Source organism: Euleptes europaea, chromosome 1 (genome assembly GCF_029931775.1).
Source record: "Euleptes europaea isolate rEulEur1 chromosome 1, rEulEur1.hap1, whole genome shotgun sequence".
Classification (NCBI taxonomy): domain Eukaryota; kingdom Metazoa; phylum Chordata; class Lepidosauria; order Squamata; family Sphaerodactylidae; genus Euleptes; species Euleptes europaea.
In genome coordinates this window covers 118,915,266-118,942,607 of record NC_079312.1, presented here as the reverse complement: position 1 = coordinate 118,942,607, position 27,342 = coordinate 118,915,266, and the positions used below count along the sequence as shown (strand labels likewise).

Sequence of the window (27,342 nt, the reverse complement as noted above, 5' to 3'; positions counted from 1 at the left end):
ATAACTGATTTGAGTTAGCTCCTTTCCCCCCATAAGTATGTTGATATGAAAAAGATGAGGATCTGATCTAGGGTGCTTTTGTGAATCTTAGCAGCTTCCGATATAATAATGAGAGAACTACGATGGTGGGGGGGGGGGGCTCTCCGGAGCTAATCTGGATCCTACGCTGCTTATATTAATTAAAAATTGATATTCTGGAAAGAGTTATGGATTCATTCTGCTCCCACAGGCTGCTTAACAAAGGGCATCCCTGTAAAGAGGTGGAGCAAGGATGATTTCAGCTCTTTTTCTGAACAAATTTATAAATGATATTTTCACTTTTAAAGGAGCTCAGTTAAATGCACAAACAGCTGGCCAAAGGGAAATCTCCCTTCTCCTCAATTAGATGAAACCATGCTCCTTCCTTTATTCCTAGAAGGGCTGAGATGGCAATTACGGTAAAGACAATTTTCTTCCAACCAATTAAAATAGAAAACTAAAGTTGTAGTCTTGTCCATGGGTACAGACAGCATAAGTGGTGAATTGGTTTTTGTTATGTATGCAGCAGAAAGCACCATCTATACTGAGCTTGGAGTTTCTCCAGACTACTGAGCTGCGTGTTCGTATTGGCTGTAAGACTGCAACTGTCCAATCACAGACTCGAGTGCTTGTGTGTTCTCATTGGCTGCAACGGCTGTAGCCACCCAATAGAGTACTGGGTGTGTGTGGCCTGCAGGGCTGAGCGAGCATATAAGCAGGGTGCGTACTGAGTTAGCTAGCGGTAATCACTATAAAGCTATGTTGTAGTAACTCTGCCTCCTGACTCGTGTATCGCCCACGCGACTTAACAGTTTTCATACACTAAATGGTGGAGTCTGTCCACAATCCAGATGTGTTGTTTTCTGCTTTGGATAGCTGGAGAATATCTTTAAAAGCCAATACAATTAGGAGGTGGATATCAACAGAACAAACTTACCAGCTTTGGGAATAGGGTTGCCAGCTCTGGGTTGGGAAATACCTGGAGATTTGGGGGGTGGAGCTTGGGGAAGGTGGGGTTTGGGGAGGGGAGGGACCTCAGAATTCCATTCAAACTCCTCAGCAGGGTATAATGCCATACAGCCCATCCTCCAAAGCAGCGGTTTTCTTTAGGGGAATTGATCTCTATTGTCTGGAGATCAGTTGTAATAGCAGGAGATCTCCAGGCCCCACCTGAAGGTTGGCAACCTTATCTGGGAAGTAAATTAGCAGGGTATGAATAAGACTAGATGGTAACGCAAAAGAACAACTGTGAGCCAATCCAGACTGAGAGTTAGTTTCATGTCCAGATCTCCTAGCATGGCTCCATGTGGTAAACCATCTGAATTATTTTTGTGTAGGGGAACAAAGTCTGCCTAGTAAACGTCGGGATGTGACGTCACCCCATGGGTCAGGAATGACCCAGTGCTTGCACAGGGGACCTTTACCTTTACCTTTTTAGGGGAAGCTTTCACACCTTACCAGCACAGCCCCTCCAAGGATAGATCTTGGAGGCTAACAATGAAAGGAGCTCATGGAAATAGGTCTTTCCTGCTTTCCCCTTTTCTCCGCAGCCCCCTGAAAATCTTCTACAGAGGGTCAGGGAACTTTCATAAACAAAATGCAACATGGCATAGGGGGCTACAAATGAGCAGGAATCAGCATACAAATCGAATCGAATCAAATGAATGAATTAATTAATGAAATGGCCTCCTCAGTTTTCTTTCACTGGCAGAGAGCTTGTTTCTCTGCTGGCAATTGAGGGGAGGCCTGGGGGGGGGGACTTCACCTGATTCCCCCTCCTCACTGCAACCTCTCTTACCAGGTACATTTTGATTATGAGGGTCTCCTGACCCTCGGCAGCGCAGAGGTGCTGAGGAAAGGTAGGGAACATCCTCTTCTCTGCAGCTTCCTTCTGCTTCTATAGGCTCCCACCCAATGTGTGGGGAGCTGCTCACAGAAACTACTTATGAGGTCAAACTCTGTACATATAATTGCGTTATGACCCCCACAAAGTTGTCTGCAAGTATGAATTGGGCTGCAGTTAATAGCACCGTTAATAATGCAACCAAATGTGGAAAGGCACTCGTGAGGTAAACAGAATTTTATGACTGATTTGGGTGGAATAAACATTATCCAGGCAGCCTCTTTTCATGCAGATATAATTAGCAAAATGATAGGTACTTCTCCGCCCAAAGAACTATTATTCAGATACAGGATTATTTCTAAATACAAAGCTTTCTAGGGGGCATCAAAAGCAATTTGCAGGTCTCTAGCTATCAAACACTCAGCAGCTCTGTCTCTTCTCTTTACTGCTCAATGGTACTTCCTAAAAGAGTACTTGATTCTGAACACCTCTTGGGTTTAGATTTATGACAGGTGGCAAGATTATAAATAAATGTTCCCACTTCTAAGAAGTTACATGGCAGCAGCTTTTGACTACCTTGTTGCATATTTGGCACATTAATGCACTCTTTTTGACAGAGCCATAATATTCCAGAAGAGCTTGATAATACCACTCCCAATGCTAGACATGCTTACTCGAAATTTAACCGATTGCAGTGGAATGTTATGGTTAAGTTTCAGCCTAAATCAGAATTAAACCAGATACCACCAATAGCTAAAACCAACAACAATTTTTAAGGGTCACAATTCATACCAACAACAGATGAATTTCAGCCCTGGTATTTTTTCCTGTCAAGACTGTTCTTTGAACCACTGCGGCAGATTTACAATCCACACTTGTCATTCATGACACTGAGCAGTTCATATTAACGACACAGCACTCTCCTTTACTCCTTACTATTTCCCTTGAGAGCAAAACAGAGGGTTTAACACTTTTTTATTTATTTACTACTCAAAAAAAACCATAGCCCTGATGAACCCTGACTACAAAAGCTATCTCCCAAGGCAAATGAAGCTCACTTTTTTCCACTGAAGGGATATGATGCTCTTTGCCATATTCTAATTGCTTTTCCTCAAGTGGTTTACAGACTGCTGAAAATGTAAACACCCTCATATTTTAAGGCACAATCCTTTCTTTTTACTTGACATCTGAGGCAGCAATGTCTCCATAAAGAAATGCCCCCTTCCCCTTGACTTTGGCACACCTTTATCAATCAAGAAAATACTTGAAAAAAGTGCCACTTCCTAACACATATGGTAGTGATATTTCAGTGGAGCTAATCTCTGTTGCCTGGTCCTCAAAAGACAGAGTGCAATATACCTCTCATTAATGTCAGTTATACATAGCCATGATGCTGGATTGGACTCAGTGTCTGGAAACAATGGGATACATTCTATGGCTCAATAATCTGAAGTGATTTTTAAAATTTTTGTTTGTGGATTATTTGCTTTATTACTTTATCACTGTTTGCTTTTCTAGCATTTCATTTGTAAGCTTTCATTTCAATAGCTGGATTGCACTCTGTTATTTTTTAAAAGTCATTGAGTAGCTGTGCTAATGAGAGAAACAGTTGATAAAGCACTGAGCTCCAGAAGTCAACATATGGCTCTCCCTGCATGACATTTGCTATTTTTATGGGAAGAAAGTCACTGAAAACATGTTGTCACAAAGCTGGGCTGTTTCTGTCTTTAAAAACTAATTCTCTGACCTGCCAGCTATTCAGAACTCTTCCTGCCTTCTGTTTATGGCATGCCACAATCTGGATGATGTGGGGCGGTTGCCTTGAGTCAATAGTCTAGCGAATGGTGGGCAAGAAATACATAAACAAATATTCTGTAAGGGATACTTGGAATAAGTATGTCTTGTTTCATCACAGCGGGCTAGATTAGGATGTTCATTCTCTTGCCTTCCAGGTCTAAATTTCTATTATTGTAGGATATTAAATCAACCACACACATGAATATGTATGGGTTACAGAGCATACTTTCTGGTCCATATACACTGTACATTCAAAGGTTGCATGTCCAATATTACTGAGACATTGGTCTGGATCCAGACTAGGGTTTCCGCAGGCACAAGGATTTCTACCCAAGGAGTGTGATGTCCCTCCATCCTGGAGTGACACAAAATGCCCCCTAAAATCTTGTTCCTGGAGTCCCCCTGGCCAGGAACAAGATTCCAGAGGGTAGTACAGGCTGGCACAGGAGAGGAGAGCCTAAAAAGTCACACTCTACAAGTGGAAATACTTGCACTAGCAGAAACATTCACCTGGAATCAAGCCAACATGTCAGAGACTATATACTCTCTCCAACTTCCTTCTTTTGTTATTAGTTTCCCAGGCAGAGAACTAGTACAGGTCTCAATAATTATGAGTTTTCAAGCCCAGAGTAGATTTTTCTTATGAATGGTTTGTAAGAAAGTAGCATAAGAGTTAACTTACGTACTTTCAATCAATCCCAAATTCTGTATCTCACAAGATCACCCAAGACAACCACGTTCAGTGGGCGGATAAAATATTAGACACCTGTATTACAGCACATTAACAATTACAGTACAGTACTCAGTTTTAATAGAGATTATATGGGTTTATATTTAGTCAGTAACACAACCCCAATACATCAACGCCGAGGCTACTCCAAATACATGAAAAGAACATTCTAAACCCCCAATTTCTGTAGATGGTTTTGCTCTCAAGTCACAGTAATTGGTGCTGTTCCGCTGCTGAGATCCCAGGAAGCCCTCCTAGTAGTTGGCTCTATTCCCATACCAGCCTCCCTTGCCTAGGAACCTAACCGTACCAGATTCTTCTCTTCAGGACAGGCGAAATATGACTTTCCAGAACTGCGAGACCCACATTGAATAACAGCCTTTTACATCAGTGGGCTACAGTGAATGGAGGGGAAGAAAATTGCTCTTCCTGCCTCTTCCATCAGTGGAACTCTGTTCTTGAAAGATACAGGAAAGGCAATTTTGTCCTCTTCCCCTCTCTTCATTATGGCCCAGCAACATGTGTGACTATGACCCCATGCAGGTCCAACAACCCTGGGAATCTACTTTCCAGGGATTGGAAATAGCTGCTGGAGGAAGGAGAAAGTGGGACAGATTCATGACTGTCAGCACCTTCTGCTGTTTGATCGATGGATCCAATCTATTGTGGCATAAGCTTTTGGTAGGAAGAGCACATTTTGTCAGATGCATGAAGTGGTCACCCAAGTAGACAGATATATGTTCTCTGTATTCCTGACACATATCTCCAGCTGCAGCAGCAGATCCACCTGTCAGCATCAAAGGCAGAGGTGAGACAGTGATGCTCCTCTATTGGCCTGGCTGGACAAATTGCCATTTACAGCCTCCCCTCCCAGAACCGGTTCTACCAACAGTCATTCCACTGCTCATTATGGAATCATTATGTAAAAGTTGGTACCTAAACTTGCTTATTTTCCTGTTCCCTTTCTGGCCCTCTTTCCTTGGGTATTGTGTCTATTTAATTGTAAGCCATTATTTTAAACTGAGAACTTCCTTGAGTGAACTGATAGAGTGGCAATGTACAAAATGCACCCAAACACACACACTGCTGCCCACTTTCATGCATATGAGGAAACGTGCTCAGGCCGACAACACTTTATGCCACAAGACATTTTGCTGATTCTGCTATCTTGGTGCTTTTCTTTTATCTTGTATGTGCACTGTCTACTTAGTGCATTGGATGACGTCAGGCCTTGCTTATGACGTGAAAGCTCATGCAGCAGTAATGTTGCTAACATATAAGGAGTCACAGGACACACTGGGATGGATTCGATGTAGCATGAGTAGTTGTGCTAGACAAAGGGAAGTGTGATGGACAGCTGCATTCTAAAGAGTTGTCCCGGTCATAGAACCCTTTCATTGACAGGGAGTTTGAATGGAATTCTGACGATTAGAGTTGAAAACTGTTAGTTGAGAGCTGATAGTTGGGGGAGAGCAGTCAACAGACAAGAGTGGGAGACAGGGGAGTGAGCTATAAGTTGTCTGTACAGAGTTCTCCTTTGGAGTGAGAGGAACACACATTGGTTTTAGGATCAAGCAGAATCCATAGCCAGTTATAAAAGGAAATAGCTTTGCGGTAGAGAGGGTGACCCCTAAGTGTTTAATGGGAAATAGCAGTAAGGAAAAGAGTGATACTAGGCCAGTATAAAGAAGTAAACTGTGAAATTGTGTACAAGTTCCTAACTCCTCCAGTTTAAGAACTAGTGTTTGAAGCTTTTGTGTATGACACAAAGCAGTGACTGCCAAGAGAGATCAATCTGAATACAGAATAAACGTATCAACACTTGTATGTGAACAACCTTAGTTACATCTTGAATGACAAAATATCTCCTGTATATCAGAAGTTCCTCACCCCTGTTTTTCTGTTGCAAGCCACATTCATTTTCTGTCACTTTGTATACCTGATCTATTCATTCCCTGAAGAGGAGACAAAACCTTTTCAAGTTTTACTTCAAGCAGCCTCTTGTGTACCAAAGAAGGGTATCATTGGATACTAAATAAAGAGTCTCTTTGGCAGATTCCCCAAACAACACAAGACAAGTCATAAGTCTCAGAAGTAACAGGGGTGGTTTGTGAGGGAAAATTTATATTTATATCAAAAGGTAAAGTCTGTTATAAGGAGCTTTCCTGTTGTACCCCCAAAAAGTGCCTTGGGGAGTCAGTGAAGTGAAGTAGGGGCATGCAGTGTGAGGGGAAATTGCCTAACTTTGCCTGGTGGAAGTGCCTTCTGTAAGCTGAAAGGAAGGAAAGGATCCAAGCCTCTGCCTTCCTTTCTGCCACAGACTAAGAAAAGAAATTAATCCAACAGGTGCAGAAGACAAATATCATTAACCCCAACACATGGATCCCAGTGAATTTCAAATGCAGAGCTCACTCAAGAGACAAAAACAGATTACCCTGCATGTGAACTAACTTTGATAACTTGGCCTAAAGGCTACTAGCCAGCTAAGTCCAGCAATGACCACTGAAAGAGCAGGTGATTCTGCTTGTTGTCCCCAGTGAAGAGCAACAAACCTTAAAAATGCATTGGGTACCATATACTGGAATTAATAAATGTGTCTTTTTTATTTGCTGGATTACTTTCTTTTCCTATTCGGGGTATATTTTTTTCTGCAACAGACTAGCACAACTACTCTAAAAAATGAATCTGTAGCAACGATCGCTATGAAAAAACAACAGTAATTCTGAACACTAAAGGGGTATTTGAACTGCAAAAAGGGCTTTCAGTTTGTCATCACTCAGGAAAAGGCCTTTAGGAAGATCTCTTTTTTTCAACTTAGAGGAGCTTCAAGTTCAGCTGTGCTATGGTAGCTGGTCCATCTCCAGGGCTCCAAAAAATTATGGTCTCTCCAAAAGTGAGAAACAGGGACATAGTGAAATGCTCCTTGAGTATTCTGTGATACAGCCACCATTCCAATTGCCAATCATTTCTGTTGAAGGCTTCCTCAGCTTCTTATCAATGTTTCCTCAGGTCAAAAACATACCTAAGCTGTTTTAGGGCCATACTATACTTTACATGCAAGTGCATGTGACATCATCCCAACCAACCTTTCTAAACAGGAAATGCTGCTTCTGACATAATGACTGAGATCAGAGGAGCAGATGGGGGTCCATAATTCTTTACTTGGTTCAGCTCCCCCTCCCAACTTGCACACACACACACATATGTTTGGATCTTTGTGGAGAGAAAAGCAATGCTTGTCCTTGCAAAGATTCTTTCCTCGTTTTTCCGATCATCTCTTTCTTGGGCAGCTCTTTTCTGCTTAATAAGGGCTCTGAGGGAATGTTATGCATGTCTGCATGGAGCATCTAGTTGGGCTCTTAGTCCTGTCCCAAGTACATGCTCTAAATTTCTATAGCCATAGAAAGTTCAGCAATAAACTCAGGTTTTCCTGTTGCTCTTCCACTTGCTTGGATTTCACCCTGTCTAACTCCACTATATCTTGCTACTGGAATATACCTTTACCGTGTTTCCCCGAAAATAAGACATACCCATAAAATAAGCCGTAGCAGCATTTCTAAGCATTTGCTTAATATAAGCCATACCCCGAAAATAAGGCACCCCGGGGCTGGTGTGGAGAAGACCAGGAGGAGCCCAGCTGAGCAGATGCAGTCTCCCGCGGCCACTTCAAAGGCCCGGCGACCAGCGCGCCTGGGCCTCTGGGGGCGGGACCGGAAGGGGGTGGTAAAGGGAGAACGGGAGCCGAGAGGGAGGACAGTTCTGATTCCCTCGGAATAAGACATCCCCTGAAAATAAGCCATAGTGTGTCTTCTTGAGGAAAAATAAATATAAGACAGTGTCTTATTTTCGGGGAAACACGGTAGGATAAAAGAACACTACCCATAGAGAACTCATGGCTGACATTTGAGACCAAACTGTATCACTAATCCTCTATGCTGCACCTGCTATCAGGTGTATGTGAATAATGAAAGGCACGTGCGTGCACAGGAAGTGGTACCTTGGAAGAGACTAAAGAATGATGGTCTCAGGGTGCCTAGTCCAGTAGGATTGGGAATATTGCTTCAGTTCTCAGCCGCTCAATTTTCATGGTTTGTCATCTTCAAGGACCAGCTTACCACAGCATCCAAAGGAGGACTATGTTTTATCTCTCTGCCTACATAGCTTCTCTTTCTGCTTGTGGATTCTCACAGCTTCTCTCACCCAACTTACAATCATCAGCAAGGGAAAATTTCAGGAAGATTAAGAGCACTCTGAGTGATTTTGCTATCTAACTTCCCTCCAGTGCTATGTGCAGAATCTATAATAAGTCTCTTAGAACTATAAATGGATTTCAAGAGAAAACATATAGGAAGGAAGGCTCATTTTTATTAAATCAGTGTAATTAATGGTTTGGATTCAGCACAAGGACCTTGCAAGGTCCACACAATGATCCTCAGTCTTCCCTATTTTCCCCTCCCACAACCAGCATTTCCTAGTAAAAACCATGTGGGTCAGGAGACAACAGTTAGGAGGGGGAAGGGGGCAAAATCACGCTCAGTCAATGGAGTTTTGGTCATGCAAGAGCCCAGAGGGATTGATTTTGCACCCCTCCCTCTCTCCACCGCAGCCTCCTGACCCACATGGACCTACCAATCTTGGGAATAATCTTTACTGGGGTCAGAAATGGCTGCTGGGGAGAAGGGAGATCTTGGAAAACCTGAGGCCATCAGCACTTCCCACTGATGGACTGTGGGATCAAACTGAGTTCTCAAAAATTTCAGCTGGTTTTAGGAATGGGACCTAAATGGGACATAGGTTGCTCCAACAGGAAAATTAAAAGAAGTCAGACATGGAGACTCCCTTGTGTAAAGGTAAAGGTCCCCTGTGCAAACACCAGGTCACATCCTGATGTTTCCTAGGCAGACTTTATTTATGGGGTGGTTTGCCAGTGCCTTCCCCAGTCATCTTCCCTTTACCCCCAGCAAGCTGGGTACTCATTTTACCGACCTCGGAAGGATGGAAGGCTGAGTCAACCTTGAGCCGGCTACCTGAGACCAACTTCCGTTGGGATCGAACTCAGGTCGTGAGCAGAGTTTGGATTGCAGTACTGCAGCTCTGCGCCACGGGGCTCCCTTGTGTACTGTATGCCATACAAACTAATATGCCACATCTGCATCCACAACATCCTAATAAAGAGAAATGGTTTGAAAGTATCTTTCACTTTTATCCTACAAACAGGAATTAGGAAAGAAAGGCTTCCAGAATTCCAGAACAATCTCTCTGTTTTATATTCTCATGTTCTCCATAACTCCTTCTAATAGCATTAGGGTCTATTCAAAGCTCATGCTCTATTCCAATTATCCTACTTTTCTCCATTTCATCTCTAGTTCTTCTTAATTCCCCATACCACAAACACATCTGGATTGTGTTACAGGTAGCATGATGCTCTAGGTAAGCAGTCCTCATCCAAGTCCCTGTCCAAGTCTATTAGACTAGTAGGCTACTTGAGGCTGGGTTCCCATCCCCACCGCCATGCCTTCTGCAGGTTTGAGAAGAGATGTTGCATTAGAGGTCCTATGTACTGTACAGGAATATTTAGAGGGTTTATAATCCACACAAATGAGGAATCAAATAAGGTGAATCAGGCTTTGCTAATTAAGCTGGACCTGAGAAGAAACAGAGGAGAGGAAAGAAGCCATTCTCAGGAATAAGGACCAAGACAGCAAAAAGCATAAACATAAGGATGAAAGATAAAGAGGGCTAATAGCAGATTTTGTACTATACATATTTAGCATGAAAGAAGGGGGAGAAAACTGCAGTAGGAAAGAATGGTGGAGAGCTCCTGAAGTAAAGACTAGAACATTAATGCTGGTACACAACATTCTAAAGTTCTTATATAAATTACCCCTTAACAGTTATGTAATGCTTGTTACTAATAATTGTATCTTACAGTGGAGATATAAGGTATAATACCTTGTCCAAAAATACTTAGACATATCAAAGTTTACAGGCCTATACTCACAGATCTCCTATATAAATGCTCTTTTATTGGGGTTTGCAAATTGGACTAAAGGCACCAACCAAGTAGTGAAGCTCCTCAGAAGGCAGACAGTGCAGCATTGTGGTTAGAGGGTAAGACTATAATTTGGGAGACCGAGCTTCAAATTCTCACTCTGCAATGAAGCTTGCTTTGTGAACTTTGACAGGCATGCCTTCAGCCTAGCTTACCGCACAGGGTTGTCATGAAGATAAAAGTGGAGGAGAGGAAAATGGACCTCATGCTGAGCTCCTTGGAGCAAGGTCAGTACAAAAATGTTCTAAATATATAGCCAATCACACAGGTAAGTAGGATTATCTGTCAGACAGCAGCTCAACCTGTACTCATGGAAGGCATTGGTCAGACCAGAGTCGGAAGTTCTATGGACCAAATGGAACCCTATTGGCCATATGAGTCATCTGACCCCTGCTAAGCTATTACAGCAATTACGGGCCATCCACAAGGGTATCATTGTAACGTGGCAGAGACCCAACAGGCAGCTCTCCTTGGCAAGCTTGGCACCAAGAGACAGGCACCTGGATCCCACTGCCCGGTCCTCCGTGGTCTTAAGTCTCCGCACACAATTTATTTGATTACACTTCTTCTGCTGGCAAGAGGCAGAGCACAGCATCCACTCACCAGGCTGAACTTTTCTTTTATTGGGCCGTAATCACTCATCAGTGTGCTTTTCGTATTGAGTTTCAGGACATCGCCAGTGGACGTGCCTATATAGAAGTAACTGTCATCCTCTGTCATCTGAGGAAGAATGAAGAGGGAAAAGGTTAAGAGCATATATCACACCCTTCACGGTGACGAGTGAATAGCTTTGAACCAGCACATCAGAAATTCATTGCAATTTTTCTTTTGAGTGATAGGGGTAAAGATTGAGTGCTGCCTCGTATGAAAGAACTGCAAGTATGAAAATCTAGCGCTGTTACAAATTGCTCTTTTTTTGGCCTGGAGCTTAACTTGCTTTATTTTGTAAATGACAGTTCAGTAGACAACTTACCATAGCACAATTACCTATTCTTTTCAGCTGCCCTGTTTGACACTCAGTAGGTCGGATTTTTCTGTTGGGTAAATCCAGTTCCCATAGACGAATAGTTCCACTGCAGCCAAACAACATATTTCAAAATCACTTCCAATGAGATCAACGTCAAATAAATCTTTCCAATAGCACAGTATTCAAAGGTGCATTTACCATTTTCTTTCCAGCCTACCAATGTCAAAAGAAGTATATAGCAATTTCCTATATGTTCACAGTGGTGCATTAGGAACCTAACTATCTCCCATTATTAAGAAGTTTGGGGGTGGGTTGGTTGGAGTTTTAGGCCATTTCAGGCAAGATTGGTTGGAGTTTTAGGTCATTTCAGGCAAGATTCAGATATGTGTCCTGCCTCAGCACCAAACATGCTCAAACCACCTTATTTTCCATTGAAGCCACCTGCAATTTGCTAAATGTAAGTAGTAATCATTCAAGATAGAGCAAGCCCCAAGGAAAGTGCAGGTGTCTGATTCCATTGCCTCACTCTCCATTAAAGCCGATGATTGTGATGAAAGGAAGGAACAAACTAACAATTTCAAAAAACACCTTTCTTCTGTTATTAAAAGGTTCAGCACGGACCAATCTTACAGTGCCCTGCCTTTGTAGACCTTTGGATGTAAACACTGTAAATTTTATAGGAGGAACCTGGTGTAATACTACACTTGTCAATCATAGAATGTAAGGATTCAGCTCTTGTGCACTGCTTTCTAAACACACTGTTAGGTGTAAAAGGTGCAGAAATGCCAATAAGGAATGTTGCTGGGTAATCAGAAACTACTCCACTACAATCTCAGAAACACTGACAGAAAAACAACTCTCATTTTTTCAGTGTCTTTGCCACTCAAGTAAATAGCATGTGCACAATAAAATAGACATGGTCAGAGTAATCCTGAAAGGGGGGGGGGGCGAAAGCGGTTTGGAGCCGTTGTGACCTGTGCACCAATATTAGTGCCACTTCTGCCAGCTAAGTGGGCACTAACACCAGAAAAGGGTATTTACTCTGGTGGTGGGGAGCTGTGCAGCAGCGCCACATATGGGTGCCACGGCGGCAGCGTTCCTCAGGCACAAGGGCTTGCACCGGTGCCAAAGGGGGCATTCCCAGGGGCGGGACTGACTTTAGTCACCTCCTTGAGCCCTTTTGCCCTGGAAACGCCCCCTTTTGCCGGATTGAACTTGCACCTACAAAACGAGAGGCACAGCCCCATGGAACTCAATGAAGCAGTTCTGCAGCATTTTTGGAAAAATGCATTTTTGGCTTGCGGCCCTGGCACAGGAAGCCACTCAGAAGGTGGCACAGCTGCACAGTCCCCAGGCCCTCCCCAAGTTACCCCCCCTTAGGATTGCGCTGTTAAGAGTTTATTTTCAAAATGGAATGGGGATCTTTCCAATAAGAACAAAGCCATACTTTCCAGCGCTAACAAACATCTCATCCCTGCAGTTTGAATACACCAGTGTGGTCGGATTCCCAGCGCTACGAGCAGAAGCAGGACTGCCACAAATGGCTTCTTTCTTTAGGACGCTCCACACCACCATGCTGCCAGAAAAGGGAGAGAATTTGAATTGGCTGATTTAACTTCCATGCATGTTTATTCAAAAGCAAATCCCGCTGAATTCAAGTCCACATACGTTTATGACCTTAGAAGTAGAATATATGCTTGATTAAACAGAGCGCAACGTTCTTCCCAAGGTAAAGCCTAATATCATAAAATGGGAGGATGTGAATACATTTCAAAATAGTTAATCTCTTGGCATGTCATATGGCAATGCGATAGTTATCATAAAAGTACAACCCAGCTCTAAGACTAGCTATGCCAGCTAACAGTAGAATGCATTGACAGCAGCAGTGCCATGTCAGAAAAATGAATGACACAAATATATTCAGGTGTGGCAAATGGATACCCTGGTCCAATATCAAGGTACATGCTGCTACTAATAAAAGTCAAGCCAACTTGTCTAATCCCTTTTTGTAAGCATAAGACTGGTCCTATGAAATTCAGCTTCTCAGAAGTGTTTTGCTGACTCAGGGCAGTGTGCAGCATCTTGTGGGAATATGCTTTGCAAACCATGGTACTGTATAACAGCTTTTCAAAGGGAGCACTTTGGTCAAAACTTGTGACCCTGCATGGAGGGAAGGAGTAGAAGGAACATCTTACCAGATGTTTAGCATCTTTGCTGAGAGTTGGATTCCAGTCTATTGTAAGACGCTTTGGGTCCCTCCAGGGAGCAAAGCAGGGTATACATACTTAAATCATAGAATCATAGAGTTGGAAGGGTCCCCAGGGTCATCTAGTCCAACCGCCTGCACAATGCAGGAAATTAACAACTACCTCCCCCCACATCCCCAGTGACCCCAACCCTCCCCCCGCCATGCAGGATCCCACAATCAAAGCACTCCCGACAGACGGCCATCTAGCCTCTGCTTAAAGACCTCCAAAGACGGGGACTCCATCACCCTCCGAGGCAGCACATTCCACCGTCGAACAGCCCTCACAGTCAGAAAGTTCTTCCTAATGTTCAGGTGGGATCGCTTTTCTGTTAGTTTAAACCCATTACTCCGTGTCCTAGTCTCTAGAGCAACAGAGAACAAGCTAGTTCCCTCATCAACAAGACATCCCTTCAAATATTTAAACATGGCTATCATGTCTCCCCTCAACCTTCTCTTCTCCAAACTAAACAAACCTAACTCCCTAAGTCTCTCTTCATAGGGCATGGATTCCAGACCTTTGACCATTCTGGTCGCCCTCCTCTGGACACACTTCAACTTGTCAACATCCTTCTTAAATTGTGGAGCCCAAAACTGGACCCAGTATTCCAAGTGAGGTCTGACCAATGCAGAATACAGTGGTAGTATTACTTCCCTTGATCTAGACACAATACTCCTATTGATGCAGCCCAGAATTGCATTGGCCTTCTTAGCTGCCATATCACACTGTTGACTCATGTTTAGTTTGTGGTCCACTAAGACTCCCAGATCTCTTTCACATGTACTGTTGTCAAGCCAACTATCTCCCATCCTGTACTTGTGCCTTATGTTGTTTCTGCCTAGGTGAAGTACTTTACACTTCTCCCTATTGAAATCCATTTTATTGCTTATGGCCCAGCTCTCCAGTCTATCAAGGTCATTCTAAACTCTGACCCTACCCTCCGGGGTATTAACTACCCCTCCTAACTTGGTGCCATCTTCAAATTTGATTAGCATGCTCTATATTCCATCATCTAAGTCATTTATAAAAATGTTAAATAGTACTGGTCCCAGGACAGACCCCTGTGGTACCCCACTGGTCACTCCTCTCCAGGATGAAGTTGTGCCATTAATGAGCACCCTTTGGGTTCGGTTGGTCAACCAATTACCAATCCACCTAACAGTAGCAGTGTCCAGCCCACATGAATGAATGAATACAGCATACAACCCATACTGTGGCCTATCAAGTGTTTGACAATCTTCAGTTAGGCTTAAGGCTTTGGCCAATAAAGCTGTACCATTAAAGGAAAGGTAAAGGAAAGGACAATCTCCATCTTTTCAGTCCCAGGCATACAGCAAAACAGGGAGACCATCAAGCGCCTGGCAGGCCAAAATATATGGCTGGTGAGATGCATTCAGCTCAGTGGGTCACAAGTTGTGTAGGCCTCCTTGCACAGTGTGCTTTGAATGTGGCCCTTATCTTTTCTATCCTCGCAATCATCTCATCCCACTAGCTTTGAATGCTTTGGCAGCTCAATGGGTCAGACTTGTATACAATCATCCCAGCATCACAAACCCTCACAATAAGAAAAACTAATATTGGAAGGACTCAACATCAATAGAAGCCTGACAGCCCATTCTCTCAGTACTCCACTAGGCATCGGCAGTCTCCGCACCGGACATAAAAGAAGAGGGGAAGTCACTAATTTAATGACGGTTACCTTCCATCATCCTGACCACCCAGTGACACAAGGTACAGGTCATTTGGAGAGAATGCAAGATTTTCAATTTTGCCTTTGTGAAGACACAACCGAGCTAACATTTCTCTTTTTTGGTAGTCCCATAAAATGATGTCTGCCTGGGGCAAAAAGAAAAAAAAAAGTCAGAATGACAATGAAATTTAGGATGGCGCTGAAGTTTGGGAGGGGAAAGATATTTAGAGCCAAAAAAATTTAATTTAAAGAGCCATAAACATGCCTTTTAAAACAATCTATCAACATGGCCACCCTTTATATCATATAAAGCTTCACTGAGACAGAAATGGCTGATTGTGTCACTTCCCTAAATGAAAGAAGATCTCACAAGCCTGACAGGTGCATTCCATTTCACAGACAAACGGCAGCATCAAAAATGGACCAAGATGGAGCAGAAGAACGGAAAAAGTGAATGATTAGGCATTTTAAAGTCTAGAAGAGCTGCCATTCTGTCCTGCTATGCACAGAATAAGAAGTATCGTTGGCGTCTATGAAAAGAACTCAAGAGGTGCTAAGTGATTTGCCCAGAATCACATACACATATACTATAAGGCAATTCAAAAACACAGCACTGATGCCTCCCTTGTGTGACTTTTAAAAAAATCCATTGCAGTTACACTGTCTTTCCATCTCACCCTGAAAGGGGAATGTTTATTTTTTTGCTTAAACAAAATTTCCACCAGGGAAACAACGCAGACCTAGTCTTTTCCATTAGCCCAACCACAGAAAAAGAAAAAGGCCACTTCTATGATTGTAGCCTACAGGTATAAAGGTACAAGACCTAAATGGGTTCAGTATACAACATTTACAGCCTACACCAATATGATCAGGGATGAGAAAGTATCATATCTTCCTCATGTCATCATAGCTACTCTCAGGAGCATGAACAGTTTTTAAAAGGGTCCCTCGTGTACCTTGAAGCCCATGAATGTGATCTGACCAGAAGCCACATAAGATCCGCTTAAAGAAACCGTGACACAGGAGACATAGTTGGTGTGACCATGTAAGAACTCCTGAGTGCGAATGTTTATGCCTTGTATGATAATTGTACATCCCAGTGGATAGATGAGGTGCTCCCGATCTGGGTGGCAGATGAGACCAGACGGCACATGCCCTGAAAAGCAAACAGGGGCAAGAAAGATTTTCATGTTGCTGAGGAAATAATGTGAAGTGCTCTGGACTTTAGTTACATGCATTTGTGTGAGGACACAGAGGTTCTTTTAATGCATTGTTTACTGGTTTCCCATCTGCAGTGAATAATGTCAGCTGATGAGCAAACTCCTCAAACACAAGGAGATCTCCCACGCTGACCCACATTAACTCACTTCCATAAAAACATACCAGGGGTTTTTGAACTCTTTTCTTTGATCTCTATTCCACAATTATTCTTCCCCATTGAGTTATCTTCCAAACCCTCTTTTTACTCTTTATGCAGACTGCAGGCAGAACAAGTTGAAGCCGCATTGCAAAGGTCGTGCTGGTAAGAAAGACTGATGCTTTGAAGACCCACCTGCTTTGGACGGAAAGGAGTCAGCATTTGCAGAGCAGGTTAAAAGCTTGGGGCTGCTCATGGACCCAGCTTTGTTGTTTGAAAAGCAGGTTGGAAAGGTGCTCAAGAGTGCTTTCTATCAGCAGCATCCGATTCATCTACTCTCCCTGTTCTCAGACTCAGCCAACCTGGCCATGACAATCCATGCGTTTACGGCCTCGCAGTTAGACTACTGTAACATAATCTGCATGGGACTGACCTTGAAGACAATCCAGAAATTGCAACTGGTTCAGAATGAGGCAGCCCAATTGTTGCCAGGAGCTAGCCGATAGGAACAATCCTGCCTATTTTAAAACAGCTTCATTGGCGCCCAGGTTGTTTCTGAGTTCAGTTCAGGGTGCTAGTTACCACCTTCAAAGTCATGGCCTAGGATACACATATTTGAAGGGCTGTCTCTTTCCATATGTCCCCTTGTGCTAATTACAGTTTTCTAGCTATCAGCTTCTGGTTGTACCTCCACTTAAGGCTGCAGATATGGTATTGGAGCCCATTCCTTTTCAGCTGTGACTCCCATCTTGTGGAACAGGCTCCCTATGGATGTGAGCTGGTCATCATTTCTAGGAAGCACCTTATGGCTGTTTTATTTGTTAGGACTTTTAATAGGGTTTGAGCAGCAGGCATTATTGGGGGGGTGTAAATAGAGCTCTGTTGTACCATGGATGGTTTTAACTTAGAATTGTAAGCCACCATGAGCTACAGGGTATAAAGGCATAAACACTTTAATAAATATGCCAAGTGAATGCTAGATTTGATCTAGTCTGTAGTTTCAGAGCAGAGCTCAGTGCCCAGACCCTTTTTGATATATACAGATTGATTCCCTGACCACTCTGTGTTCAAAGATCTGTGGGAGACAGAAGGAATTTGTTCTGAACTATTTCAACTAGTTAGCCAGCACTCTCTTTGACAAGAAGACAACTGTGGCTTTTGGAAGAATGCTGAGTCACATGTAGGCTCTCACACCTTTTCTCCCGTGTAGGCTCTCACACCTTTTCCTCTATCCCCACATATTCTTCAAATCAAAACCCACAAGCCATTTGACTTTTGTAAACTAATATATTTTTGTTTGCTTGTTTTCCTCTTCAGAATGTCACCATCTACTTCACTGTAGAAACATCCAGTCCTAGATACTCATTTTCCATGGTCTGCCTTCCATGACGATGCCTCCATTGCCTTCCACAAAGCTCTGCAAGCCCGCACAGAGGAAGCAGGAAGCCTGAACAGAAGCCGAGTCCCACTTTAACAGAAATGAAAGCCTGAAGGAGAACGGGTTCGGTGACACTTCTCAATGCCTCTGTGAAGAACCCAGAGATTTCTCCACCCTCCACCATCAAACCCCCGCATCCTACCAACCCCCAAAATTTCAAATCCCACTGGACTTTAAGCAAGACTCACGGAGGCTAGGTGCCAGAACCTAACTCACTGCCAGTCTATCAATAATAGATTGTGTTCCTGGACATGCACAGAGTGTGGCTGTTGCACACTGAGCATTTAGAGACAACTGTCAGCCTTAGAGGTTTCCCAGGAAACCCAGCCCCCCCCCCCATTCATCAATGACATTCCTCTCTTTCTCCAGGGAACTAACAGTGCAATCCTGAGCGGATAATTCACAGTGGGTCGCCGTGTTAGTCTGTCTGCAGTAGTAGAAAAGGGCCAGAGCCCAGTAGCACCTTAAAGACTCACAAAAATATTTTCTGGTAGGGTATGAGCTTTCGGGAGCCACAGCTCTCTAAATGCAAAAATATTTTCTGGCAGGGTATGAGCTTTCGTGAGCCACAGCTCTCTAAATGCAAAAATATTTTCTGGTAGGGTATGAGCTTTCGTGAGCCACAGCTCTCTAAATGCAAAAATATTTTCTGGCAGGGTATGAGCTTTCGTGAGCCACAGCTCTGTAAATGCAAAAATATTTTCTGGTAGGGTATGAGCTTTCGTGAGCCACAGCTCTCTAAATGCAAAAATATTTTCTGGCAGGGTATGAGCTTTCGTGAGCCACAGCTCACGCTGTGGCTCACGAAAGCTCACACCCTACCAGAAAATATTTTTGTGAGTCTTTAAGGTGCTACTGGACTCTGGCCCTTTTCTACTAATCCTGAGCAGAGTTACTCCAGTCTAAGCCCATTCAAACCTATGGGTTCAGAACGGAGTAACTCTGCTTAGGATTGCCCTGTCAGTGTAGCCTCTCCAGTTCCTTCCTCCCCATCACCACCTTCCCCACTCGGCGGGGTCGGTGAGGCCGAGCAACAGCGCGACCAGCCCGCGTCTTAACTCCGTGGCTGCGTGGAGACTTGAACCCAAGCCACCTCCTGCCCTTCTTGTAGCCCACGGGCCCGATACCATTGAAGCCGATGACCGCCTCCAGCTGGAGTCCGTTGAGGACGTCCTTCGAGGACTCAGCATCTCCAGTCGCCATGGCGGCTCTCCCCCTTCGCACCTGGCTCGGCGGCTGTGTACGCCGGTCGCTATGGAAACCGCGCCGGGGACGGCAGCGCGTGCGTGGGGGAGTGGGCGTGGCTCGACCGTCAGTATTCGTTGCCGGCTGGGAAAGCGGAGTTTGTATCGCGGCGGGAGGCGAACGCGCATGCGCTCTTGGGTTGGAGTACAGCGTGGGGGTTCGCTTTGATAAGGAATGCTCGTGGTGCCATTGCTGTATGGAATGATAACACCACCCCCCTAGCGTTGGCCGTAAGGGGGCTTTCAAGGGCATCGATTCAAGGGGCCAGATCCAGCCCTGGTATCTAACAACAAACCCTACGGCCAGTTATGCAAACGAGAGGATGTTTTAGCACAGGGAAATAACATGGGGGCAGAGGGCCGAACCCTCAGGGCCTTACTGAGCGCCCCAGTTTTTCTTTTGTAAGTTCTCTCCCTCCCAAAAAAGATTCCACGGTGTTGTGCATTTGATAAGAGTGCGGGTTTTGCACCTGACCTGGATGGCCCAGGCTAGCCTGATCTCTCGTCAGATCTCAGAAGCTAAGCAGGGTCAGTCCTGGTTAGTATTTGGATGGGAGACCACCAAGGAAGACCAGGGTTGCTGTGCAGAGGGAGGCACTGGCAAACCACCTCGGTTAGTCTCTTGCCTTGAAAACCCCAAAAAAAGGGTCGCCATAAGTCGGCTGCGACTTGACGGCACTTTACACACACACACCTTTTCTTTTTTTATAAATTTTTATTGGTTTTTTAAAACTATAAATTCTTCATAGTATCAACAACAATTCAAAAACAATATCAATGTCACAAATACACCAATTGTTGTCTTGATTGGAAATGAAAATAAAACAAATAGGCTTCCCCCCTCCTCCATCTACCTCTTAAAGTATAACTGTCCATCGTTGATGTATTCTGATCCTAATATTAATCTCATACTAAGATTTCATATCAAATAAAATTTAACATTTTGGATCAGAGTAAAAGGTAACCTTCCATTTTCCCCAGATATTATATATGTTCACTATAATTCATCCAAATCTCCCGTTATCCCAAGAATTAGTCTCCATCTCCTCCAGCTCTAACATTTTAATCTAATCCCCTTTTTTCTGGAACATCCATCCCTTTCCCTTTGGCTGCATCTAACAATTTTGCAGCCATTGTAACATGAATTTAAAAATATCCTTTAAGTTTAAATGCCATTGAGAATCATACTAAATATCATCATCTTCAATATTTTTTAAAAAAGTTTCTGTATAATCCATTTTATTTTGTAACGTCCAAATCTCAATTTATACCGTAAATAGCCATGCCTGTATTCAAACCAGACCTTTACCCATGATCTAATATTTCCTTCCGGATCTGTAGTGGATCAGTCAGGTGTAAAAGCCAAATCTCTTTGTTCTCTCGGCAGCTTTCTCTGACCTTCATCTTGACTGTATTCTGGTTGGTTTGTGTTGCTTCAGTCTGTTTTTCTTGTCTTTCTATCTTTTTCTTTGTTTCCATATGACCCTCCACAGCTCTTTTAACTAAGAAATCCATCAGTTGTATGTCTGTTTTAATTGTCACAAGCAGGTTGCTTTCTTGTTCTATCTTCTTTTTTATATCCTCATGTACTTCCATAACCTTTTTGACAGAAGAATCCATTACTTGCTTGTCTGTGTTTATGATCATCATTTGATCCTTGACATCTTTTTCCATCTTCATAGTCATAATTTGGGTCTTGATGTCTTTTATATCTTGCGTGACAGCATCCATCTTCTGATTGATAGTTTGTGCAGATTGGTCAAGAGTAGTCACCATTGAAATCAATTGCGCCATCTGTGTTGTCATCTGTTCAAATTGTTTAACTGTTGCCTCAGATTGTTTAATAAACATCTCCTGTAGTTTTTTCTCCATGGTTAAGGCTGTGAAGTTTCTTTTAATTTTGTGAAGGCAGGGCTATGTAATAAGTCGAAACAGGGGTGAGTTCCAGACGTTTACATTTGTAAATAAAATCCAGACATTTACATTGAAATAAGGCTGGTAAAATACATGTCGTCAGACAGGGCCCTCTGGCTTGCAGTTAATAAAGAATAGTTCAATTATCAGCTTAACAATTTTTCCGGACGCTCTAGGTCGGATCAAACCAGGAAGTATTCCGGAAGTTGATTTCGCCGCAGACCTTCTACCCCCTCTTCTCGATGGTTGTTTCCTTCAGGAATTATTTCTATGTTGCTCGAGTGCGACGTGTATCCGGTCCTACGACTTACTTCCTGTTGTTGTAGAACAGATGATAGAGAGGGTGGTATAGAGGGTCTTCCGGTCCAAGGAATCCCTTGTTATGCAAACGTGGCAGGAAGTCCTTTTTTCACCGGCAACTCAGAGAGTAATTCTCCCTCCCCTTCCCTCAAGGTTGCTTCTCATTGGTAAGGATTTTAGTCCATCTCATAAGCGTCCTTCTAACTCTTTGTTTTGATTTAAGCTGATCAACTTGATAAGGCTCCTGTCTCCAATCCTGGTGGATTTTGTAAGTCAAACTTATCCGATTCAGTTAAGGGAGGAATAAGGGTACTGGGAATATCTTCATCTACCCCCCCCCCCGGTTATTCAGTACGCCAGTAAGAAACGAGGGATTCTTGTGTACTCACTTGGGCATCCAGAGGTGAGGTTCTTGTCTTAAAGTAGTCCTTATGTTGGTTATAAGGTGGTGGAGGGTAGAGTCTTATGCCGAAGTTGCGTTTTGGCGATTTCTTTCCCTCAGTGCCCAGGCAGGACCGGCATCCAAAACTCCGGGGGACTTATAAAGCTCCCTCGGAGTATTTAGGAGGTCAAACTGCAATAATGGGCTGCAGGGAATTCCTGCTACCCAACCCACTTGCAAGGGTCGGGTTGGAGTGTATAAAACACCCCAAGGTTAACGCAAACTTGGATTTCATTCAGGAGCTCCTGGGCAAACGTAGCACTCACCCCAGCAACACCACCGGAAGTCCCACACACATACCTTTTCATAGCAAGGCGATATTTTAATGTAAATTCCTGAAACTAAACAGTATACCTAGGATAGGGTAACCTTGTTATTCTTAAAAAAATTAAGGAAAAATATAGTAGAAGAATCTCTAGCACTGGGGATGCATATTGGACAGGAACCACATAAGAACATAAGAAAAGCCATGCTGGATCAGACCAAGGCCCATCAATTCCAGCAGTCTGTTCACACAGTGGCCAGCCAGGTGCCTCTAGGAAGCCCACAAACAAGACGGCTGCAGCAGCATCGTCCTGCCTGTGTTCCACAGCACCTAATAGGCATGCTCCTCTGATCCTGGAGAGAATAGGTATGCATCATGACTAGTATCCATTTTTACTAGTAGTCATGGATAGCCCTATCCTCCAAGAACATGTCCACTCCCCTCTTAAAGACAGGCAGATAAAGTTGGCATACCACTGAGGTTTTATGGTAGGAGATAATACCCACTTCCACCCAGTTCCATGGGAGCCCTGTTTCATGTTTCCGTGGGAGGAAGATTGATAGGTTACTGTCCTTCACAAAAGCTGCAACTTGGGTTATCCAGACAAAGCAAGGCTGTTGTTTTTGGTTCATATCTGAAGGACTTCCAGGTATAGAGGACATAAGAAAAGCCATGCTGGATCAGACCAAGGCCCATCATGTCCAGCAGTCTGTTCACACAGCGGCCATCCAGGTGCCTTTAGGAAGCCCAAACAAGACGACTGTGGCAGCATCCTGCTTGTGTTTCACAGCACCTGATATAATAGGCATGCTCCTCTGATCCTGGAGAGAATAGGTCTGCATCATGACTAGTATTCATTTTGACTAGTAGCCATGGATACCCCTCTCCTTCATGAACATGGCCACTCCCCTCTTAAAGCCTTCAAAGTTGGCAGCCATCACCACATCCTAGGGCAGGGAGTTCCACAATTTAACTATGCGTGGGCAATAAGTGGGTCTGAGAAAAAGGCCTCCCTCCCCCTCTCCAGCGTGGCTTGATGGGGACTGATGTGTTCCAGGAGACATGAATTGTTGAGAGTCAGTTAAAGGAGGGAGAGGGGTTAGCTTGCTTGAACCCCTATGAGCATATAGAATCATGACCAAGGAGATGGGGGGGCAGCATTTTGACATTGTCGCCTTCTTTCTGCTGTTCCTCATGCACCACCACCAACCCCAGCTTGTACAAGTAAAAACCCATGTCTTCACTGCAGTTAAAGGTTGGTCAGCCGTCACCCAGGAAGACCTAAGGTGTATATACTGTTTCTCTCTGGGAAAGGGGTTGGATACCAACGATGACTTCAGCTCTTGTTTACACCTAAAACTGTCTGTTGCTTAGCTCTGAGGTAGAGTAAGACATTTAGCAGACAAGTTGCCTACAAAGATCTCCCAAGTTGCAGGGTCCAGGAGTGGTTAGCTTCCATACTATCATTAGAGAATGCAGGATAAGATAAACACACAACATGTCATCTTGAAGATGCATCAGGTTTTAACCTCTATAGATACCACAAGTTTTTGTATGTGTGCTCCCTAGAGACCACACATGCGCCAACATGCCCTCCGTTATAGCGGTAACAAAACGAAGAAGAGCTCAAGAAGGAGGTGGGTGAGTGGACAACAGGAACCTAAAACCACAGAGGCTGAATCCTGGCTGGAAAGGGGCCCCGATCTGTCATATGTGAGACTCCAAGCTCTTAATTTTGGTGCCCAATGCAGCAGGACACCTGATTCAACCACCAGGTTAGAAAAATGTAATGCCAGGCAGCCGTCTGGTGAGAACATCAGTGCACCTGGGCCATAGCAAGGTATTTGGGGACCCCTGTACTTTTTTGATCTTGCCATACCCATTGAAGCTGCAAATAGGGAAAAATATGTTCATGCTGCTTCTTTTGCCATTCTTTAAGGATTCTGTTGAAAGTAATGTCAGGATCAAATATTTATAGAATGACTGCTAACAAATTCACCCAAAGTGTCACTTAAAGGGAGCCCGGAGCTTGGTGGAGCTCTTAGCTGGATTCAGTGGTTCATTGTCAAGAGTATATTCTGGGCTCTTCTCCTTTCGCATGGAGCTGAGCAGTCATTTGAATAAAGTAAAATGTTTAGAATTACTCTGTCTTTCCCTCTCTCTCTTTTTTTTCCAGTTGACCTGTCTCCCTTCCTTCTAGCTACAGTGGATAGAGAATCTTGCTTTTGATAGGGGCTGTCCTACTTTCAGGCAAGCTGCCACTTTTTGCTTTGCTAAGGTAGGACAGGCAGCCAATTATGCTATCTTTGGCAAATGCTGGTGTGTATGCCCTACTTTATGAGGCATATGTACCTGTTCCAATGAAAGGAACATTTTCTCATCAAGGATCTATACATGTTTTGTGGAGGTTGAACAGCATTTATCTCTCCCCCACCCCCAGTACTGTAAGGCTTGTTAGTGGGTTGGTGTGTTACTCAATGCCTGAGAGAACTGGGCAAGCCTCTTTCTCTGCTTCTGTTTTCATATACGCAAGACAGGAACAATGAACTTTACTGTATAGAATATGCTTTTGAAATGCAATGCATATATCCAGAGCTGGGTAGAAGGATTGTTAGTTTTGTCCATATTTTGTTTGTCAGCGTTGACAAATTGTATAAAAATAAGAAGCAGTAGCTAGTGACAGCAGAAGACAATCAGCAATCATAAACCATAGGCTGCAGAGAACTTAAATGTACTTGGAAGGGTGTTATTGCTCAGGACTGTATTGTTGGGAAGCAACTAGAAATGCCTTTATATCCGTATGGTACTATATCACGATGGGTAGCTGTGTTAGTCTGTCAACAGCCGTAGAAAAGAGCAAGAGTCCAGTAGCACCTTAAAGACTAACAAAATTTCTGGCAGATACCTAAAGATGTGAACTGTGGCTCATGAAAGCTCATACCCTGCCAGAGATTTTATTAGTCTTCAAGGTTCTACTGGACTCTTGCTCATTTGTGCTATTGGTATGGTGCTGTTATTTTGCATTCTCGGAGCATAATGTTGTTAGGACAACCTAAACTCTCCCTGCCAACCCATGAGCACGCAGGATTTTGCATCGTTTACATTGTGTCTCATCAGGTTCATGATGCAAGCAGTTAGGATTTTACAAAGACAACGAAAGTAGGCTGCTGTTTTCTGTTTGCAACCACAGCAGGCAGGGAGACATGGCTGTAGCCTCCTGAGCCAGGGCTGTTTTTGTGTCCACAAACCACAACATGGAGGCAGCTATGAGCACTTGAGAGAAAGCACATGATGTAAATGTAGCAAATAAATAGAAAATTGGGTGGGATTAATGGACTCCTTTTGACTATTATCTGGGAGGCAAAAAAGCTCCCATTGCACATGGGATACAACGTCCTCATGTGGTTCCCTGGCAAACTCAAGGGCTTTGTAATGTTCAGATGTAGCCTGAGGTGGGTTAAGCTCAGAGGCAGTGACTTACTTGGGGTTACTTAAGGGTTTGAATTTTTATTCATAACTGAGCAGGAGTTTGAACCGGCATCCAAACCACCAAGCTACCATATCCCACTGGTGCTCTCTAGAACATGGGATCTCTTTAAGTATCTCTCTTGAAGAGCAGCTCTCCAAACCAGCTGCCCTTTTAACTTGCCGCAATTTTATTCCGTCTCTTTTAATTGTCTTTGTAAAAATCCTAACTGCTTACCAAATGGTTCCCCCCCCCCTCCCGATTTAGGTTCTTCCTTTTAAGGACTATTGTCTCGCTTTTTTAGTCTGTGTCTGCTGTAGCTTCAGAAGTTTACTGCGATACATGAAACCCACACCTACCTAATCCTATGCCGTTTAATCCTGGAGCTAAAGAAATTGCTATGACTGATTTAGGTAAATGGCTGGATTTATGCAGCACATCTAATCCCTGGAGACCATAGGTGCTAATCTCTTCTGCTAAATTAATGTTGTGGCGGATGGGGGCGACTGCAAGATGCACAACAAGTGGCGTATGCAAAATCATCTTCATGATGTCAGTGGAATGTCCTGGGAGGAAAGGTGCCTGTCTTTTTCCAAGGGACACTTCTTTCAGTGTCAGTGCTGTGTTAACTGCCAGAGCAGAGTGGCAGAAACTGGTAAACGGACACATCCTGAAGTGATTGCAAAAGTACGCACGTACTTTCCTTACTGGCGTACATAAAAGGACTGCATAGAAGAAATGGACGGCAATAACTAAATCAGATGGATAATTCCCTTGGGTTTATGCCAGGGCAAAGTTGGCCCTTTATAGACTTGAAGATCAACCTATAAGGGGGGGGGGACAGGTTTACTAAACCTTTGCTTGGTAAAGTAACACTAAGCACACACAGGGCAGGTGGGTCTTTTGTGGCCTTTTCTGTCTTGTGCTTGAGGCATCCAGTAAGAGGGTCGGGGAATGCCAGTTCTGCAGCTTCCTAGTGTAGTTCATCTGTCCCCCAGAGCATGAACTGGAACTTGCCAACTCATAGGCATTAACCCAAACATCTTTATAAACTCTGCTCCTGATGAATTCCTTATAACTCGCACTTTTTTTCTTTTTGAATATTTTTGAAACACGCTGGGACAGCCACATCTTATGGCTGCATATGCAGTTGTGCACTTGGGAAGATCCATGTGGGAAATGGTTATGTCCAAAGCATTCAGAGGTCACATGAGGCCATTTAGATAGTTTCAGAGAGTAGCCGTGTTGGCACGCAGTAGAAAAGCTCGGTTCGAGTCCAGCAGCACCTTAGAAACCAACTAGATTTGGGGGTATAAGTTTTTGAAATTCAAGCTCCCTTCATCAGATCTGATGAAGGGCCAGCGAATACGGCCATTTAGACACTGTTTTCGTTAGGATGCAGTAAATTACCCTAATAAGGCAATAATCGGATTGCATATGTAACAGGAAAATATCTCAACAGATGTAAATTCTGGCTACAGTAAACACAACAATTATGTCACACTTCATTACCCTGTTTTGCTACATCCGTTATAAACTTCTTATTCCCACCAACTCTTATTTTGGCATATCT

At 43.7% G+C, this 27,342-nt stretch overlaps 1 protein-coding gene across 1 annotated transcript in view; it reads right to left on the bottom strand.

Moving 5' to 3' along the window:
• Positions 1-19,341, bottom strand: part of CFAP52 (cilia and flagella associated protein 52) — a 37,352-nt gene extending 18,011 nt beyond the window's left edge. Inside the window, exons 1-6 of the mRNA XM_056859546.1 lie at positions 19,266-19,341; positions 16,300-16,499; positions 15,353-15,489; positions 12,855-12,983; positions 11,414-11,513; positions 11,044-11,160 (exon numbers count right to left, since the gene is read on the bottom strand). Of these exons, the coding sequence (XP_056715524.1) occupies positions 11,044-11,160; positions 11,414-11,513; positions 12,855-12,983; positions 15,353-15,489; positions 16,300-16,499; positions 19,266-19,341 (759 nt within the window). The remainder of the gene's footprint in view (positions 1-11,043; positions 11,161-11,413; positions 11,514-12,854; positions 12,984-15,352; positions 15,490-16,299; positions 16,500-19,265) is intronic.
• Positions 19,342-27,342: the final 8,001 nt, after the last annotated feature.